Raw genomic sequence first — 19,999 nt, forward strand, 5'->3', positions numbered from 1 at the left:
AAACATCTGAGGGTGATGGTATACCTTGGTCTCCACCCAGGACTTGCATGACTGACTGGTGAAAACCGAGAGGAAGCTACTCACACAAGGAAGGAAGCCCTGAGCACTGCCAGAGATGGAGGACATTCATTGCTTCCCTAAGCACCAATAGTGTGACGGGCAGTAAAAATAAAGAAATAAAAATCCTCTGCCTACGTGTGATCCATACCCCTCCATTCACTGCATACTCATGCCTCTGTCTAAAAGCTTCTTAACTGCTACTATCATATCTGCTTCCACCACTCCCTCACAACCTTTCCCAGACACTTACCACTCTGGCTAAAAACTTGCCTTACAAATCTCCCTTAACTTTTTTTCCTAGTAATTGACACTTATATTCTGGGAGAAAGCCTGACTGTGTACCCTATCCATGCCTCTCATAATTTTATAGACATCTATCAATATCAGGAAGACAGTGGTCCTCTCAGCCTACGTCAAGGCCAATGTTTACAGCATGCACTCACATCTGCTCTATCCCCTCAAACTAAATTGCATAGAACATTAGATATTAACCATTTAAACACAGCGGCTAATGTAGAAATCAGAAATAGGACTCAGAAAGAGGTTTTGATTGAATGTTGACTTTCTGTTCAATATAAGATTTGCATATATTGTAATTTTCATTTACAATTGTAGCAATTAGCACTAACGATGGAGCAAACTGAAATACATTCATTCAGTTGAAATATTGAAAAAGAAAACTGTCTATGCCACTGAATGGGAAATTGGATCGGTTGAAATGAATGAAATAATAATAAATCTATCAAGGGAAGTATCTGCCCTCTGGACTATAACAAGCATGGTGATAAGTGCCCTCATATTTGTCCCTTTGCACATCGTGGATTTACAGCAGATCTCGTGTACCCTTAGGGCAAGGGCTCCCAGCCTGGGGTCTACGGGCCCCTTGATCCATGGCATGCAAAAAAAGGTTGGGAAGGTTGCCTTAGTTCTTTACGGGATAGTGGTCAAATCTCCATTGCGATTGAATTGAAATCTCCTACTGGCAAGATCTCACTTGCTGAAATAAATACAAAGGACTAAAATACTTCAATGGAGTATTATTGACATTAACTCTGTTTTTCTCTCCGTGGATGCTGTCCAAACTGTTCAGGATTTCCAGATTTCTGTTTTTGCTTGAGGTTTTCAGCATCTACATTCTCATATAATGTGTTCTTAGAAAGTTACACGTTGTAATTTGGAACAAGAATATTGAGGCTATTCTGTCTTTCCGAGCTCGTTGAAAGAACTTTCCGATTAGTCCCATTCCTACTGTCTTACTTCGGCAGTTTTAAAATGTTTCTTTCTCAACTCACTCTTTCAATCTGCATCCACCACACCCCCTTCAGGCAGCGCATTCCAGATCATAACATCTCTGTCGGAGGAGCCCGAACACTACGTGACTGGCAGATGCTGAGTTTTTAAATCTCCCATTGGCCGCTGCAGTCGGTATACGTGCGGCAATTCAGGAGAACCTTAATTCTCAACAGAAAGTGGGAAAGTCTCACATCGGACGTGGTTCCTGGCATGGGGAGGGTAACCGGCCACTGTCAGAAGGGTCAGATTCTCACCACAGACGCTATCAGGGCAGTTCCAAAAAAGTTTCAGTTCAGTCAGTTTTCTCTTTTCGCTTGCTTTAGCTGTGGGGAGTTCCACAAATGCTTCTCCCGCACACCACTATGTCTAACAATTCAAGCAACTTCCTGCTGGTTCCCATTCCGGAGGTCCCGGTGGTCGACTGTCTGCATAACAAAAATGTGAAGATCGCGGTGCTGGGAGCAAGGAGCGTTGGAAAGACCGGTGAGCAAATGAAAGGCGAGCTTTGGCTGAAAATGACAGTTCATTTCAAGTGTCTTGGAACCGTGGTCATGAGCCCAGTCCTCTTTGTATTAACACCTATTCCAACTCCGTAACTCTGCTCCTTTTCTTTCTAAAACTGAGTTAATTTGCCGTTATCTTTATTCCCTAACCACACTGGTAAAATTGTCAACACCCCCAACTTCCTTACTACTTTGCGGTGAATGTTAATATATTTAAGATGTTATTTCCTTAAAGTCTAACAGATGCAAAAAGCTGTTTTTCTGTTACCGCTATCTTCAACAGCGGAGTCCATATATATATTTCCCCCCAAAACATAGAATGATCTGAAATACATTTTAACTCGAATATTATTAGGTAAACGTCATTTGCACTGACTTTATGACAAAGCAGTGATAGCTGTTCTGGTACACTGTCCAAGAGTTGATATGTAAAATAAATATTTCAATTTATTAAAGTAGTTTTTCGTAGTTTTAGCACAATATATTATCGACCATCACAACAGAAGGAAAGGAAATCTACAATTAAAGAGCTTTAGTTAAAGGTGACTGGGAAAGATTTGAAAAGGGAGGTAGGAGGCAACTTCTTTGTGTATCTGGAATAAGCTGCCAAAGGAAGTAGTTGATGTATGCAAGGTCGAAATATTTAAAAGACATATGCTCAGGTATATAATTCATAAAGATTTTGAAGGATATGGGCCAAATGTGGGCAAATTGGACTAAGTTAGATCAACATCTTGGTCAGCATGGCTAAGTGGGGCTGCAGGACCTGTTTCTATGTTATATTAATCCTTGACCCTATGGTTTTACAATTCCGTTAAAATTAAATCTTTTCAGAAAGATTTACAGAAAGAGTAAAACCACAACTGAATGTAGTTATCGTCTAAATGCTAAGGAAAATTCTTCTAGACATGTTATATGAGTTTCAGTGAGGGTCATGAATGTTTTACTGGCAACAATCTTTTTAAGGTGTTACTGGAGCAATGCAGGCAACTGATGCTGCTTGTAAGGTTCAGAGATAAACTACAGCTCAGTAAATCAACTTGTATATTGCGAGATTCAGATTCCAAAAACAGAATGAAATTCTTGACTCTTTTTTAATGCCTTGAGGTGTTTTTTTTGTGTGTGGCCAAGTGTAGTGCGTATAGTTTTTGTGTTGATTTACGTAGTTCAGTGTAGTTTTTGTATTGTTCATGCAGCACCATAGTCCTGAAAAACGTTGTCTCGTTTTTACTGTGTACTGTAGCAGCAGTTATGGTCGAAATGACAGTAAAAGCAGCTTGAACTTGAACTTGTATAGTGCAGATTATGCTGGCTGGACATTTGCAAATGTGTGTTGGTGAACACAGTGCTTTAGCTATCAAGCAGTTTGAAACGTGGAGAATATCTGTGAATTTTCTTGTTATCCCAATGTTCACATTGATATACGTATATGTGGGGAGATGCATATCGATCTCACCTGTGATATAATATCTTGAACTGCTCTCTCTTCACATTCTCTTTCACCTGTTTTTATACATCTTTTCTCTACTCTAATTTCTATTATATAATGGTCTCTTGTTCTTGCATGTTCTAATTATTGTCCTCATATGGGATTATCTACCTGAATGATATAGCTTTTAAGGTACTATAACTTTCCAGCACTATGTGAATTGCAGTCTTTTTTAATTTAAGAACATGTGTATTCGGCACTAACTATCAGAATCAGAATCATGTTTAATATCGCTGGCATATGTTGTGAAATATGTTGTTTTGCAGCAGTACATTGCAATACAAAATAAAGTAACTATTAATTACAATAAGAAGTACAGGTGTCTCCCCCCCCCCCCCTTTACAAAGGTAGAGCGTTCCTATGAAACTTTTCTTAAGCTGAAATGGCTTAAAGCAAAGAACCATTAATTTATATGGGAAAAATTTTTGTAAAAGTGAAAATCCTCTTTGTAATGCGAAAGCAGGTCTTTTGTAAAAGCGAAGTGGTGTAAAGTGAACATTCATAAATCGGGGGACACCTGTATATATACATAAAAATTTAAATTAAATAACTAGGGCAAAAAGAACAAAAAATATGGTGAGATAGAGAACATGGGCTCTTGTCCATTCAGAATGCACGTTTTATCAAAACACAATATCCTTCTAGTACCCCACATAACTTTTGAGTAACAGTTTTCTCTCTTGTGATGACTTATTTCCTGTGAAATTCTATACATTTTGCTCCCTGATATATCCTTGTCATCCCAGAAATGAAGAATGTTATTGTGAATTTGTGACTGATGCTCTTCACTAACAAGTTTTAGAAATGAAGTGTCAACTCCAAGTGCTCCAGAGAACTTGTTATTTTTTAGCTGGAGGATATGGCTATTTTAACATCCTGTCAGTCAGAACTCCAAGTAAGGCTGCACCGATTTGACTGCTGAGGAATCAGGTCAAGTACACTCGTGTCAGAGGGAGAAAGTTGTGGTTGAGGAGGTTTTTGAAGTGTTCCTCCCAGTGACTGTTTAACTGCCTCTCTGCTACCCTTGGTTGTTTGAGCTGTGAACAGTTTCGAAGGTGCTGATGAACGCATTTGTGACATGGCTGGCTCTGAATTGTTGATCCTCCTCTGCTTCTTCCATTCACCATTTATTCTTTTGGTCATATTTTTTTCTGCTGGATGCCTGTTTTCAGGTGTCAGTAGGGATGTTTCTTTACTCTTTTAAAATGATGGTGGTTTCAGTCCAGGTATATAGAACATAGAACATTGCTGCACAGTACAGGACCTTCAGCCCATGATATTGTGCTGACCTTTTAATTTACTCTAAGATCAATCGAACCATTCCCTCCCATATAGCCCTCCATTTTTCTATCAGCTATGTACCTATCTAAAAGTTTCTTAAATGTCCCTGAAATATCTTCATCTACCACCACAACTGGTAGCAAGTTCCACACAGCTAGCACTCTGTGTAAAAATCACCCTCCCTACACTTTTTTCCAATCACCTTATCACTTTAAAGTGATGCCCCCCCCCTCATATTAGCCATTTCCATCCTGGGAGCACCAGGGAGGTAATTCATATGTCCACAGGAATTATAGGCAAACCCCTCACAGTCAGCACTGGAGACCAGGACTGAACCCAGGTATCTCACAATGAGAAACAGCAGGTCTACCTGCTGCTCCACTCTGCTGCCTGACAATGAAAATATCCTTGCAGTCCATTGCTAGGTTGATATTATCAAACAGATGTCTGTGCCTGGATTGACCCCATTGATTTGATGTTTCCCAGTGATCATGACTATCATTAAAGTTGACTGTGGCAACTAGAGAGGTTTCCCTGATGCTTGCCGTAGGAAAAGCCATGGTTCTGCTTAAGTGGCTGAAATGATGTTTCCTGAGCGCAATGTAGATTCCACCCCTCTACAGTGATTGGCATTGCACATAAACTCCAGGAGAAATGCAGGGGAGCAACACAGCTCACAAAACATTGTCTCTCTCAGCCTTACTAAAGCTTTTATCACCATCAGAAAGGAGGGACTGTGGAACATGCTCCTCAAACTCAACTTTCCAAGGAATTTTTTCTTGGTTCTAAGTTTGTTTTATCATGGCATACCATGATAAATCTTAGCCAGTAAGTTTACTACAGAGGCAGAAGCATGCAGACTGGTGTCAAACACAGCTGTGTCACTGCCCCAATGCTTTTGATCATCTTCATTGTGATAATTTTGTACCTCACTTCTAAAAAACTTCCTGTTTTCTACTCCAGAATTAAAGTGACACAAATCTCATTAACCTGCAGCATGCAGACATAGCTTGTATATGCAGAAACCGATTCAAACTATCATCGACTAATTCGCTAAAGCATATCAAAGCATTCAATATCTACAATAAAGGTTCTCTACCAAACTATCCCTGTTGTGTAACTTTGCGCTATGAATATCAGGGTTCACAATGAGACTATAAACAATAAGGGTCATTTCTCATATCTCAGAGCCTCTTTCAAGTGAAAGCCAATGTTGAAATTCCTCAACATGATGCCTCAAGAAGGTGGCATCCATTATTAAAGACCCTCACCATCCAGGACTTTCCATGTTTGTGTTACCACCATTGTGAAGGAGATCCAGGAACCTGAAGACCTACACTGAGTGTTTTAAGAACCATATCTTCCCGTCCACTAACAGATTTCTGAATGGTCTATGTACCCATGAACGCTACCTCTCTTGCTCTATTTATTTATTTGTAGCTTATAGTAATTTTATGTCCTACACTGCTTTGCTGATGTAAATTTCATGACATATGTCTGTGATAATAAACCTGGTTCTGATTCTGATTCTGAAATTCACTGTGCCCATCAATGCATCAGCACAGATGTCAGTCGATTAATGAAATGGCATTTGAAGATAAAGACCTCAGACCCAGCATCAGACTCATGATCTACAGACTAGATCTCCTGTATGCTTCAGACATGTAGACTACTTAGAGTAGGCATGTCAAGGGAATGGAAAGATCTCTTCAAAAATCCTCAAACACTTCTGGACGGATAAGTGAACTAATATTGGCTTAATCCCAGAGAACTAGAGTGAAAGCAAGTTATCCTTGACACTTGGCGGACTGCTTAAGAACAAAATAAATTATGTACATTGTTCCATTATGATCAAATTTGCAACTTCTGTGGCTGATTATGCCCAATTCGACACACAATATAAAGTCATGTTATAATTACACAGTAAAATTAACTAAGTTTTGTTAGCTATTAGTTGTGTTTTTTTAGCATAATGAATTTTCAGATCAGAGATCTGAGAGTGAATCGAGCCATGGTTGTGTAGTGAGAGTGGCACTGTTATAGTCTGTGAAATATTGAAGTGTAGCAATATCAGGATAACAGAAAAAAGAGTAAACAATGCCATCCAAGCATGACACGTAAAATCGTGATAAATGAAACATACTTTAATATTAATTTTCAAAGTTTACTTAGAGATGAGCCCTATTTTGTATCTACAAATTGATATGAAGATATATCTGAATTATAAATGAGAATGTGGAGTAGAAAGCCTACCTTTTAGGTGAATTCTTTCTTTCAATTGTTTTCTAACTTTTTTGCAGCCTTGATTGTACGTTTTCTCACAAGACGATTCATTGGAGATTATGAACCAAACACAGGTAGGTGTAACCCCAGGTGCTGTCTAATTGGTAAGTCAAACAAACAGTAACTGCTTGTTAGCATTTACTTCGGCTTGTTTCTTTTAATTTCAGGAGCTTTATACACCAGACAAATGAATATCGATGGGGATCAAATTACACTGCAAGTTCAAGACACTCCCTTCATTATTCAGGTAGAACCCATAAATGCTTTTAACTTCTTTGTTGTGAAGTTTACTATTGTTTCCATCTGGGCATTTATCTAAACCAGGGGTTCCAACCTTCTTAATACTGTCAACCAATACCATTAAGCAAAGGGTCCAAGACTCTAGGTTGGGAACCCTCAATCTAAGTCAAGCATTAAGCACCCTCTATTGTGCTTCAAAATAGTGTCGGCCTCAACTTCTAAGAGGAACAACTGGAAGAAAATTTCACATTTCACCCAATATTAATGATCAAAATTTCTGATTAATTATGTCAGTGTTAAGGCTCATGCCCACAGGAGTGAGATCATACTGAGCATTCACAGAAAGGCTGAATAACTATCAGATCAAAAGAATCATATCGGGATAAATGGAGATCAAGGCACAAATGCCTTAGATTGATTGAAATTATCATGAAGTAAAGGATGGTGTAATATTTTTCATTTAAACTTTGGTGAGTTCCAAACATTAAGTTGAATTATTTGATTTGTAATAAATTTTATTACTGGCGGCTGGTTTAAAGGTAGTGCTTGACATTTAAAAGGTACTAGAGAAGATCAAATAATTGCAATTAATGCTTTCCCCCCCACCCTTTTGAAACAGGCAGCTTTATGTTAATTTGCTGAAGTATATTATTCTTTGGGAAAGAATATTGTTCTTACTCCAGCGATCCATTATCAGTGTTGAACATTACAAAGCCTGAAATAAATACCCATTAAAATTTTGTTTAGTCTGACCTGATATGCCTTTTGCTGAAATTACCAGTGTGCGCCTCTCATAGCACAGTTGTTATAGAAGACCAGCTGTTTAATTCTCCTTTTCATGTGGAACAGTGCCATTTCTCTCATTAATTTTTCATGTGAGAAATTATTAAAGAAACTTATCAATCGTCATGCAATGTTCACAGTAGCTTGCGTGATACGTGTGTGTGTGTGTGTGTGTGTGTGTGGGAGGATGGGAGAGTTATAGATAATAACTCCTATGTATAACAGATTACATGGAAAGGTCCTCTTCCAATGATTTGATTCACATGCACACTTTTAGCATACATCATATAAATATTCAATTGGTTTCTGTGAATAGAATATGGAGATTAAATTATGGTTTGAATCGCTTCTGTTCTTTCCTTGCAACTTTAACCATTCTGAGCGATCCGAAGCTCTTTCAATTATTAGTCAGTTTGTGAAGTGACGGTGACATTATGCACGTTGCCTGTGAGCAGCTCCATTTCTTTCACGTGTGATGATCAGCCAAAAGTACTGATGACTCAGAATGATTTCACTGCAGTTTTTTTTCAGACCGTTTTCAGACTTTAACATCTACTAACTGGTTCAATGAATGTAAATTGCCTGTGGAAACCAGAAAAGATTATTCAAAATATGAGAGCAACATCTCACTGAATAAACATTGTGTGATATAAATTCTTTTAACATTTCACTCACGTGGTATGGAAAGAAAACGATAAATGAGGAATAACAATGTTGAGTTTGTTTCCACAAAAATAAAAAAAAGAGATAACTCTGGAATTTTTTTCTAAGGGTTTGTCTAAACAGGGGGGTAGTGACCGGCTTATGCTATTTGCTCATTTTCAACATGTAGGATGATTAAGCATCTGTGCACCATCAGCATTGATACTGAAGGACACAATAAGGAGAATTATTCCTGAACTTGCATTCAAATTGGCAGCTTTGAATATATTTCTAAATATACCTTTACTCTATCAAAATCATTACTCTTCTTTTTTTTGGCCATGGCCTGTATGTCTGAGACCATCTGTGGGTTGTGTGCTGAGCCCATTGCTGTTCGCTCTGCTCGGATATGGTCGCATGGCCAAACATCCGAACAATCACATCTTCCGGTTCGGTGATGGCACGATGGCGCTCGTCACCACCAACGTTGGGAGGAGGTAGAAGAACTTGAGGCTTGGTGCCAGGAAAATAACCTCCTGCTTAATGTCAACAAGACAAACGAAACGGTTATCATCTTCGGGAGAACTTGCACCAGCCACACCACACCAGCCTCCGCGCCACCCCCACCCCCGTACATTGGCAGCACAGCAGTGGAAACTGTGAGCAGTTTTAAATTCCTATGAGTGCACATCACGCTCAACATCTCATGGCCCTAAAACACATCTAGACAGTCAAGAAAGCTTGCCAACGCCTCTACTTTCTGAGGAGGCTGAAGAGAGCTGGACTTTACACATTCTTAAAGCTCAAAATTCAAAGTAAACTTATTATCAAAGCACATATATGTCACCTGTTATGCCCGCAGCCCCCTCCTTTGTGAGAATCGCAAGAGCACTAGTGGGTTGGGTCAGTGGACCCAGGAAATGGGAGAGAGACGTGCCGAATGCCTCGTTCCCCGGCGATGCAAAATGACGCGACATTGGCCATTGTCTCTTGGAGACACATTTGTGGATTGGGGACTATGCTACGTGCAAGCCCTCGGGCAAAGTGGGCTGGTTGAGAGAGAGATTGCATCACCCCCAACCTGATTGACATCTACTACCCTGCGAGTCACGATAAAAGAGGGGCTGTAGAGACGGCCCCTCAGACGCCCCAGAAGAAACGCTAGCGATCCCGTAATAGCGGGAAGCCATTTGAAGGAAGGCACGTGCGTTCGGTTCCCTTGCCTGGGAGCTGGTGGCTGGTACCACGGAAAACGACTTTGAACTAACAACGGGGAACCAACTCCCCCGACTCAACAGATTGGCCTCATAAAAGACTCGGGCAAGTTTCTTTTCTCAAAAATCTCTCTCTCTCCAACAAGTGAAAACCCAGCGGTCCCCAAAGGCTGAAGCCTGCAGGAACTGAGTGACTTTTATATTTCCATCAGACAATATATTATCCCCTAGACAAATGATAGAGCTATTTCTTATTGATGATTATTACTATACCCGCGCTTTTAGATTGAGTATTGACGACGTATATTATCTGAATGTTTGTATTAATCTTATTTTTGTGCCCCTTTATAAATAAAGACTTTTAAAAATAGTACCATCAGACTTCAACGGACCTCTCTATCTTTGCTGGTAAGTGACCCAGTTACGGGGTTCGTAACACACCATATACAACCCTGAGATTCATTTTCTTGCAGGCATACTCAATAAATCCAAAACCATAATAGAATCAAAGAAAGACCACACCAAAAGGGCAGACAACCAGTATGCAAAAGACAACAGACTGTGCAAAAACAAAGAGAGAAAATAATAATAATAAAAAAATAAACAAACAAACAAATAAATAAATGAGTGAATGAATGAGTAAGCAATAAATAATGAGAATTTGAGATGGAGAGTCATTGGAAGTGAGTCCATAGGCTGTGGGAACTTTTCAGCAATGAGGCAAGTGAAGTTGAGTGAAGTTATCCCCACTGATTCAACAGCCTGATGGTTGAGGGGTAATAATTGTTCCTGAACCTGCTGGTGTGAGTCCTGAGGCTCCTGTACCTTCTACCTGGTGGCAGCAGCAAGAAGAATTATCACAGATCACAGATGATGGATTCTGTTTCCTTGTGACAATGCTCCATGTAGATGTGCTCAGTGGTGCTGAGGGCTTTACCTGTGATGGACTGGGTTGTATCCACTACTTATTGTAGGATTTTCCATTCAAGGGTATTGGTGTTTCCATACCAGGCAGTGATAGCCAGTCAACATACTCTCCACTACAAATCTATAGAAGTTTGTCAAAGTTTTAGGTGTCGTGCTGAATCTTTGCAAACACTAAGGAAGTAGTGCTTTCTTCATAATTCCACCTATGTGCTGGGCCCAGGACAGGTCCTCTGAAATGATAACACCGAGGAATTTAAAGTTGCTCACCCTTTCCACCTCCGGTCCCCCATGGGGACTGGCTCATGGACCTCCTCCTCCCAAAGCTAATAATCACCTCATTGTTCGTGTTCAAACACGAGGAAATCTGCTGATGCTGGAAATTCAAACAACACACACAAAATGCTGGTGGAACACAGCAGGCCAGGCAGCATCTATAAGGAAAAGCACTGTCGACGTTTCGGGCCGAGACCCTTCGTCAGGACAGATTAAGGGTCTCAGCCCAAAATGTCGACAGTGCTTCTCCTTATAGATGCTGCCTGGCCTGCTGTGTTCCACCAGCATTTTGTGTGCATTGTTCTTGTTGGTTGTTGTTGTAGCATCACTCAGCCACGTGAATGACTCAAACCATTCGACAAATGCACAGTAGAGAACATCCTAATAAGTACGAAAATTGCACTGCAGCAGGCAGGAAGGCTCTACAACAGGTAGTCAAAATGGCCCAATGCATCCCTGGCACCAGCCTACTCACCATGAAGGTCACATATACAGAAAGGTGTCAGAAAAGGGCCAGTAGCATCATGAAGGATCCCACACATCCTGCTCATGGAGTGCTAGTCCCACTCCCATCAGAGGGAGAGGTATGTAGACAACTAGACAGGGCAGCACAATAGTGTAGTAGTTAGCACAATGCTTTACACTTCTAGTGACCCAGGTTAAATTCCTGCAGCTGCCTGTAAGGAGATTGCCCTTTCTCCCCATGACCGTGTGGATTTTCTCCAAGTGCTATGGTTTTCTCCCACAGTCCAAAGATGTACTATTTGGTAGGTTAATTAGTCATTGTAAATTGCCCCGTGATTAGGCTACAATTAAATCGGCGTGGGTGGTGTCACTCGAAGGGCTGGAAGGTCTATTCTGTACTGTATGTCAATAAATAAACGGAACAGTTACTTTCCTCAAGCAATAAGACAGATCAACTCCACTACTACTTTATTATTTCCCATCAGTCATCTTATGTCCAGCCTTGTGTCACTTTATGGACATACAATCAATCTATGTATAGAAGCTGCCTTACTTATGTGCTTTTTAATTATTATTGTACTTTTTATTTTTTGTGGATTTTTTTGTGCTGCATCAAATCCAGAGTAGCAATTATTTCATTCCTACACTTGTGTACAGGAAATGACATTAAACAATCTTGTATCCATGCTCATGTCGGCCCAAAGGATATAAACACCATTGCTTATGCAGAGAACTCGTTCAATCATTCATCGCCAGATCTGGCTGAATCACACTATTAAGTCCTACTTTTCCCTGCTAAAAATTATCAAGACGAGTCATGAGAGTTTAGAGTAATACCACATTGAAAGATGTTGTTGGGTCCAACATGTCCATGTTGATCATAGTACCTACCAAGCCAGTTCCATTTGTCCATATATGTCCCATATCCCTCTAACTTCCTTCTATCTATGTGCTTATCCAAAAGTCTTTCAAATTTTGTTATTGTACCTGCCCAATTACTTTCTCTGGTATGAAGAAGTTAGTCCCTAGGTCCCTATGAAATCTTTCACCTCTCACCTTATAAATCCATTCCTTCGCATTTTTAGTTCCTCTCTCCTGGGAAAAAAAGACTATGTGCTTTCATCCTGTCTATGTCCATCATGATTTTATGTACCTCTGTAAAGTCATCCCTTTGTAAAGAGTTGGTGTAGAAGGGAAGGCATAAGATTTTTGGATCACTTGGCTCTCTTTAGGGAAGAGGGGACCTGTACAGGAGGGATGGTTTGCATCTGAACTGGAGGGGGACTAATATCCTAGCAGGAAGGTTTGTTAATGCTGCACAGCGGGGTATCAACTAGAGTTTCAGGGAGATGGGAACCAGATTGCCAGAACAGTTAGTAGAGAATTTGTGGGGACAGATATTAGTAAGACCTCAGACAAAGTCTGAAATCAAAAGGTTAAGCATGATGCGACTAGTGTCCTGAGCTGCATATATTTCAATGCAAGCTGTATCATAGGAAAGGTGGATGAGCTCAGGGCATGGATCAACACCTGGAAATACGATGTTGTAGGCATTAGTGAGACTTGGTTGCAGGAGTGGGATTTCATTGTTTTGGACATGACAGAGTGGGAGGAATTTAAGGAGGATGGGTGGCATTACTAGTCAGTGCAAATATCATGGCAGTGCTCTGTCAGGACAGACTGGAAAACTTGACTAGGGAGGTGTTACGATTGGAACTGAGAAATTAGAAAAGCATGACCACATTAATGGTCTATATTACAGACCACCCAACAGTCCTAGGGATTTAGAGGAACAAATTTATAAAGAGATCGCAGACAGTTGCAAGAAATACAAGGTTGTTGAAGTAGATGATTTTCACTTTCCACAGGACTAGATGGGCTAGAGTTTGACAAATGCATTCAGGAAAGTTTCCTTCATCAGTATGTAGAAGTCCCAATGAGAGAGTGTGTAATATTGGATCTGCTATCAGTGAATGAGACAGAGCAGGTGACAGAAGTTTGTTTTAGGGGAACACTTTGCATCCACTGACCACAATGCCATTAGTTTCAAAGTAAGCATGCAAGAAGTTAGGTTTGGTCTGCAGGTTGAGATCCTAAACTGGAGAAAGGCCAATTTTGATGGGATCAGAAATGATCTTGCAGGCTGTTTTCTGGCAAAGGTGTACTTGGTAAGTGGGAGGCCTTCAAAAGCAAAAGCTTGAGTGTACGTAGCTTATATGTGCCTGTCAGAATAAAAAGGAAAGATAATAAGTGTAGGGAACCTTGGTTTTCAAAAGATACTGAGGCTCTGGTTAAGAGAAAAAATGTGGTGCATAGCAGGTGTAGGCAAGTAGGAGCAAATGAAGTGCTTGTGACAAACAGGAAATGCAAGAGAACACTTGAAAACAATCAGAAAGAAGGCATGAAGTTGCTCTATCAGACAAGGTGAAGGGGAATCCTAAGGGATTCTACAGATAAGTTAAGAGCAAAAGGATTGCAGTGGACAAAATTGGTCCTCTGGAAGACCAGAATAGTAATCCATGTGTGGAGCTAAAACAGATGGGAAAGTTCTTAAATTAATTCTTTGCATCTGTATTTACTCAGGAAATGGATGCAGAGTCTATAGAAGTAAGGCAAAGTGGCATCAACTTCATTGACACTGTACAGAAGAGAAGGAGTTTGCTACCCTGGGGCATATCAGGATCGATAAATCCCAAGGCCTTGACAAGGTGCCCCCTCAGGAGCAAGTACAGAAATTGTCATGGCTTTAGAAGTGATATTTAGAACATCCTTAGAGACAGGAGAGATACCAGAGGATTGGAGGATAGCCAATGTTGTTCCACATTTTTAAAAAAGGCTATAAACAGAAACCAGGAAATTATAGGCCAGTGAGTCTGATGTCAGAAGTGGGTAAGTTATTGGAAGGAATTCTAAGGGACCCAATATATAAGTATTTGGAAAGACATGGACTGATTAAGGACAGTCAGCATGGCTTCATGCATGATATGTCATGTCTAATCAATCTTAGAGTTTTCAAGGAAGTTATCAGGAAAATGGATGAAGGCAAGGCAGTGGATGTTTTCTACATGGACTTTAGTAAGGCATGTGACAAGCTCCCACATGGAAGGCTGGTCAAGAAGGTTCAGTCTCTCAGCATTCAGGATGATGTAGTAAATTGGATTGGATATTGGCTTTGTGGGAGAAGCCAGAGAGTGGTAGTAGATGGCTGCCTCTCTGACTGGTGGCCTGTGACTAGTGGTGTGCTGCAGGGATAAGTTCTTGGTCCTTTGTTGTTTGCCATCTACAGTATATCAATGATCGGGATGATAGCGTGGTTATGTGATAATGTGGAAAAATGGGCTAAAGAATGGCAGATGGAATTTAATGCAGACAAGTGTGAGGTTTTGCTCTTCGTTAGGACCAGCCAGGGTAGGTCTTACGCAGTGAGCGGTAGAGCACTGAGGAGTGTGTTACAATATTGGGATCTGGGAATACAGGTCCATAATTCTTTGTAAGTGGCATCACAGGTAGATAAGGTCATAAAGAAAGCTTCTGGCACATTGGTCTTCATAAATCAATGTATTTTTGAGTACAGGAGAACGGATGTTATGTTGAAGTTGTATATGATGTTGGTGAGCCCTCATTTGGAGTATTGTGTGCAGTTTTGTCACCTACCTACTAGAAAGATGTAAACAAGGTTGAAAAAGCACAGAGAAAATTCACAAAGATGTTGCCGGGTCTGGAGGAACTGAGTTATAAGGAATGACTGAATATGTTAGGACTGTGTTCTTTAGAATGTAGAAAATTGAGAGGAGATATGATAAAGGTATACAAAATTATGAGAGGGCGTAGGTATATAGATAGGGTAAATAAAAGCAGGTTTTTTCCACTGAGGTTGTGTGGGAGTACAACTGGAGGTCATGGGTTAAGGATGAAATGTGAAAAGCTTAAGGGGACATGAGGGGAAACTCAGAGGGTCGTGAGAGTGTGGAATGAGCTGCCAGCACAAATGGTCCATATAGACTTGATTTCAACATTTAAGAGAAGTTTGTTTCGGGTCATGGATAGTAGGGATATGGAAAGCTATGGTCCTGATGCAGGCTGTTGGGAGTAGGCAGTTTAAATTGTGTCCCCATGGACTAGATGGGTCGAAGGGCCTGTTTATGTGCTGTACATTTCTATGACTCTCAATATCCTGTGTTCCGAGAAATTAAGTCCATGCCTGCTCAACTTCTCACTATATTTCAGGCCTTCAACCCCTGACAGCATCCTCATAAACCTCTGCATTACTTCCAGTCTAATTATGTCTTTCCCATAACAGAGTGACAAAAACTGCACACAATACCCCAACTGTGGTCTCACCAAGGTTCGGTAACATAATCTCCTTAACTCCGTTCCTCAATGCCCTGACCAATGAATGTCTGTGTGCAAGATGCCGTTCTTACCACTCTGTGTCCCTGTGAGTTGCTTTCAGTGAACGAGCTAGTTGTAGTCCTAGGACCCTCTGTTGCACCACAATCCCCAGGACGTGACTATTCACAATAGATCCCAGCCTGTTTTGACTTCCCCAAATGAAATACTTCCCACTTACTGAAACGTTGACAACGCTTCTCCCTATAGATGCTGCCTGGCCTGCTGTGTTCCACCAGCATTTTGTGTGTGTTGTTGTTTGAATTTCCAGCATCTGGAGATTTCCTCGTGTTTACTTCCCACTTATCTGAATTGAAAGCCATTTGCTAATCCTTGGCACACTTAACTAACTGATCAATATACTCCTGTAATTTTTGATAATCTTCTTCACTGTTTTTGATATATCTATTTTATTATCAAATTTACCAACAATGCCTTTTGCATTCAAATACAAAATATATATAAATAACAAACAACAAAGTTCCTAGTACTAACCTCTGTGGCACACTACTAATCACAGGCTTGCTTCCAATCTGGAAAACAACCTTCAATCATACTCTCTGCTTCCTACCATCAGGTTAATTATGAATCCAATTAGCTATCCTCCCTGGATCCCATGCAATCTAAGCTTCCAAATTGGCTTGCCATGTGGGACCTTGTCAAATGCCTAGCCAAAATCCATAAGGAAAACGCTCACTCATCTTGATTACCTCTTCGAAAGACTCTTAGAGATTTGTCAGGCATGATTTCCCATGCACAAAGGCATCTTGACTATTCCTAATTAGATCTTGTCTTTATAAATGTTGAAACATCCTGTCCCTCAGAATCTGTTCCAGTAACCTGCCTACCACTAACATCAACCTCACCAGCTTATAGTTCCCTGGTTTGCCCCTGTTGCCCCATTAAATAATCATATAATGTTAGCCACCATCCAGTCTTCTGGAACTTCATTTGTGGCTAAAGTTGAAGAAAATATTTCTGCAAAGGTTTCCACATTTTCTTCCCAAGCTTCTCACAAGAGGAATAATTCAGTCAGGCCCTGCTGATTTATCCACCTTTATGGAACTTTGAGACCATTAATACCTTCTCCCTGTTAATTCATGAGGGCCAAGATATCATTACCTAATTCCCTAATTTCTTCAGCATCCATTATTTTTTCCACAGTAAAAGCTGATTAGAAATACTCACTAAACTCTCACCCCACCTCCTCGGGCTCCGCAAAATAAAAACACCATTCTAAATTTTAAAGGGAGCAATTCTCTCCTTTTACTCTTAATTCTCTGTAGATTTTTTTGAGATGTTCCTTAACCCTGCTTGCCAGATCCATCTCATACCTTCGTTTTGCCCTTCTGATTTTCCCTTTAAATGTACTCCAATGCTTCATATAATTATTGAGGGATTTTCTTGTTCCCAATTTTTGTTTTCCTGACCAGAGCCTCAATATCTCTCATCTACAAGGATTCCCTAAAACTGCCAGCCTTGTCATTTCCCCTGGTGGGAACATGCTGTCCCTGAACTCTTGATATTACCTTTTTAAAAGCCTTTCACTTGCCAGTCATCCCTTTACCAGCAAACAATCGCACTCAATGAACCTCTTCATGATCCTGCCTAATGCCTCCAAAACTGGTGCTGCCTCAGTATAGACCTGTGGACCTATCCTATCTTTCTCCAAAACAATTTCAAAAGTAATGGTATTGTCACTTGACCCAATGAGCTCATTGGTTGACACTCCAATCATTTGCATTATTTCATTCCGTAAGATGAGCTCTAGTGTTGCAGCCTCTCTAATAGAGTACTCTGTATACAGTATATTGATTGCAGAAACATTCTGGGACAGATTTAACAAATTCCACTCCATCCAACTCCTTTGTACAATGGGTGGCCCAGTCAATGCAGGTCAATGTGCAGGCAAATTGACATTCTCTCTTCTCCCCTTTCCCATCGGGCAGAAGATACAGAAGCCTGAAAGTACCTACAATCAGGCTCAAGGAGAACTTCTATCTTACTGTTATCAGACCCTTGAATGTACTTCTTGTATGATCAGGTAGACTCTTAGCCTCAAAATCTACCTCAACATGATCAAGCACTTTATCACTTACCCGAACTGCATATTTTTGGTAGCTTTTACACCTTATTCTGCATTGTTACTGTTTTACATTATTCTACCTCAATGCACTGTGTAATGATTTGGTCTGTATGACCAGTATGCAAAACAAGCTTTTCACTGGATCTTGGTACATGTGACAATAATAAACCAATAGCAATACCAAAAGCTGCAGGGGAATAACAGCAGGAATGATAACTGAAACTGTAGAAGAGTCAAGAAGGGAAAAGGTAGAGCATTCACAAAATACATTAGCAGACCCAGTGGGTGATAGGGTAGTACTGGAGGTACAGGGTGGTAAGGCTGTTAGTAGCAACAATTAGAATTCAGCTAGATTTAGCATAATTAATGAAAATAATAAAGATTATATTGGGAAAAAATCTTACCAGATTTTTGATGTGATTTGGCATAAGAAGATTTGAAATGGCAGCAAAGACAAATCAGGATTTGAGCTGTGTAATACATCCAAGGAAGAAATAGAAAGGATTCTGACTCAAGATGAATTTTCAGAGAGGGGAACTCAAAATGCAGAATCCCATAAATAGGCTACAAAGGGAAATTTGTGACTAATGGTGAGAGACTTCCGGTCAAGATGGTGCCTGCAAGCAACACTTCCATGGTCAACATCTTCTGGTTAGACCATAAAACCATATATTTTACTTCTTTTATGTCTTTTCCATTTGTTTCTCATCTTGAATGCAATTCTGGAACTGATTGGGTCTGTGATTTGCAGTTCGGAGATTGTTTGGCAGTTTCAACACTCTGTAGTCTCCGAGAGGATTCTGGGAGACTGAAGCAGCATGTGCAAACCCCATGGCAATATGGCTACAAGATCAGGTGTGAGCCGATGTTCGACTCCGTTTCACCGATTAAAGCTATCATTGGTTGCTGAGTAAAGTGACAAGGGAGATTGAAATGTCAAGGTGAATGTGGAAGGTAAGCACTGCCTGCCTGCCTGCCTTATGATTGCTGGTGGGATCGCTCTGCTGCTGGAGAGAGGAAACTACCTTTTGATTGCTGAGGGGATTGCTCTGCTGCCAAAAGGACGAGGGGTTGCCACTGTGTCCAGAGAATGTTACCCAGATTTTCTGCGTTTTGGATATGGTTTTGGGCTATGGACTCCTCTTTCAGACATATAGTTTTTTATATTCTGTGTTTTTCACTGATCTTTCTCGTTCTTTTTGTGTGTGGAGGACGGGGATATGGGGGCCAATGTACCTGTACCATTTTGGTTTGTTTTTTTGTCTGGGGAGGGGGGATTTGGGGATTGATGATCGTGCTGCCATTCTTTCCTTTCTTTGGTTTTGTGGCTATCTGGAGAAGAGTTGTATACTTTGACAATAAATGAACCTTTGAACCTTTTGAACTTCTGAGTTCCTCAATCTCCAGCCTATTTGTGACAAATTGTGAGAATCCTAGCTGAAAATAGTGGGTATTTTTTAATAAATATCTTAACAGCGAGGTGGTCTTATTAAAGTTAAAACGGTAACCTACAGAAAACATAAAAGTGGAGGATGTGTATGTAATTCTAAATGAATACTTTGTGTCTATCTTTATGGAAGATGGTAATTAGTTGTTAGGATAGAGGAATGTGAAATAGTGGAAATGATAGAGAGAGAGAGAAAGAGAAGATAGAGACAGACAAATAAAGAGATCATTAATGGAGAATGTGTGGAGCAGGTTAAGACCTACAAGTATCTGGGAGTACAGTTAGACGAGAAGCTAGACTGGACTGTCAACACAGATGCCTTGTGCAGGAAGGCACAGAGTCGACTGTACTTCCTTAGAAGGTTGGCGTCATTCAATGTTTGTAGTGAGATGCTGAAGATGTTCTATAGGTCAGTTGTGGAGAGCGCCCTCTTCTTTGTGGTGGCGTGTTGGGGAGGCAGCATTAAGAAGAGGGACGCCTCACGTCTTAATAAGCTGGTAAGGAAGGCGGGCTCTGTCGTGGGCAAAGTACTGGAGAGTATAACATCGGTAGCAGAGCGAAGGGCGCTGAGTAGGCTACGGTCAATTATGGAAAACCCTGAACATCCTCTACATAGCACCATCC

General features: G+C 40.5%; 1 protein-coding gene across 1 annotated transcript in view; it reads left to right on the forward strand.

The window, feature by feature from the left end:
- Positions 1-1,459: 1,459 nt before the first annotated feature.
- LOC140734269 (ras-like protein family member 11A-like) overlaps positions 1,460-19,999 on the forward strand; it is a 34,702-nt gene continuing 16,162 nt past the window's right edge. The window contains exons 1-3 of the mRNA XM_073058004.1: positions 1,460-1,836; positions 6,927-6,983; positions 7,077-7,156. Of these exons, the coding sequence (XP_072914105.1) occupies positions 1,695-1,836; positions 6,927-6,983; positions 7,077-7,156 (279 nt within the window). The 5' untranslated portion in view covers positions 1,460-1,694. The remainder of the gene's footprint in view (positions 1,837-6,926; positions 6,984-7,076; positions 7,157-19,999) is intronic.

The sequence above is a fragment of the Hemitrygon akajei genome, chromosome 10 (assembly GCF_048418815.1).
Source record: "Hemitrygon akajei chromosome 10, sHemAka1.3, whole genome shotgun sequence".
Classification (NCBI taxonomy): domain Eukaryota; kingdom Metazoa; phylum Chordata; class Chondrichthyes; order Myliobatiformes; family Dasyatidae; genus Hemitrygon; species Hemitrygon akajei.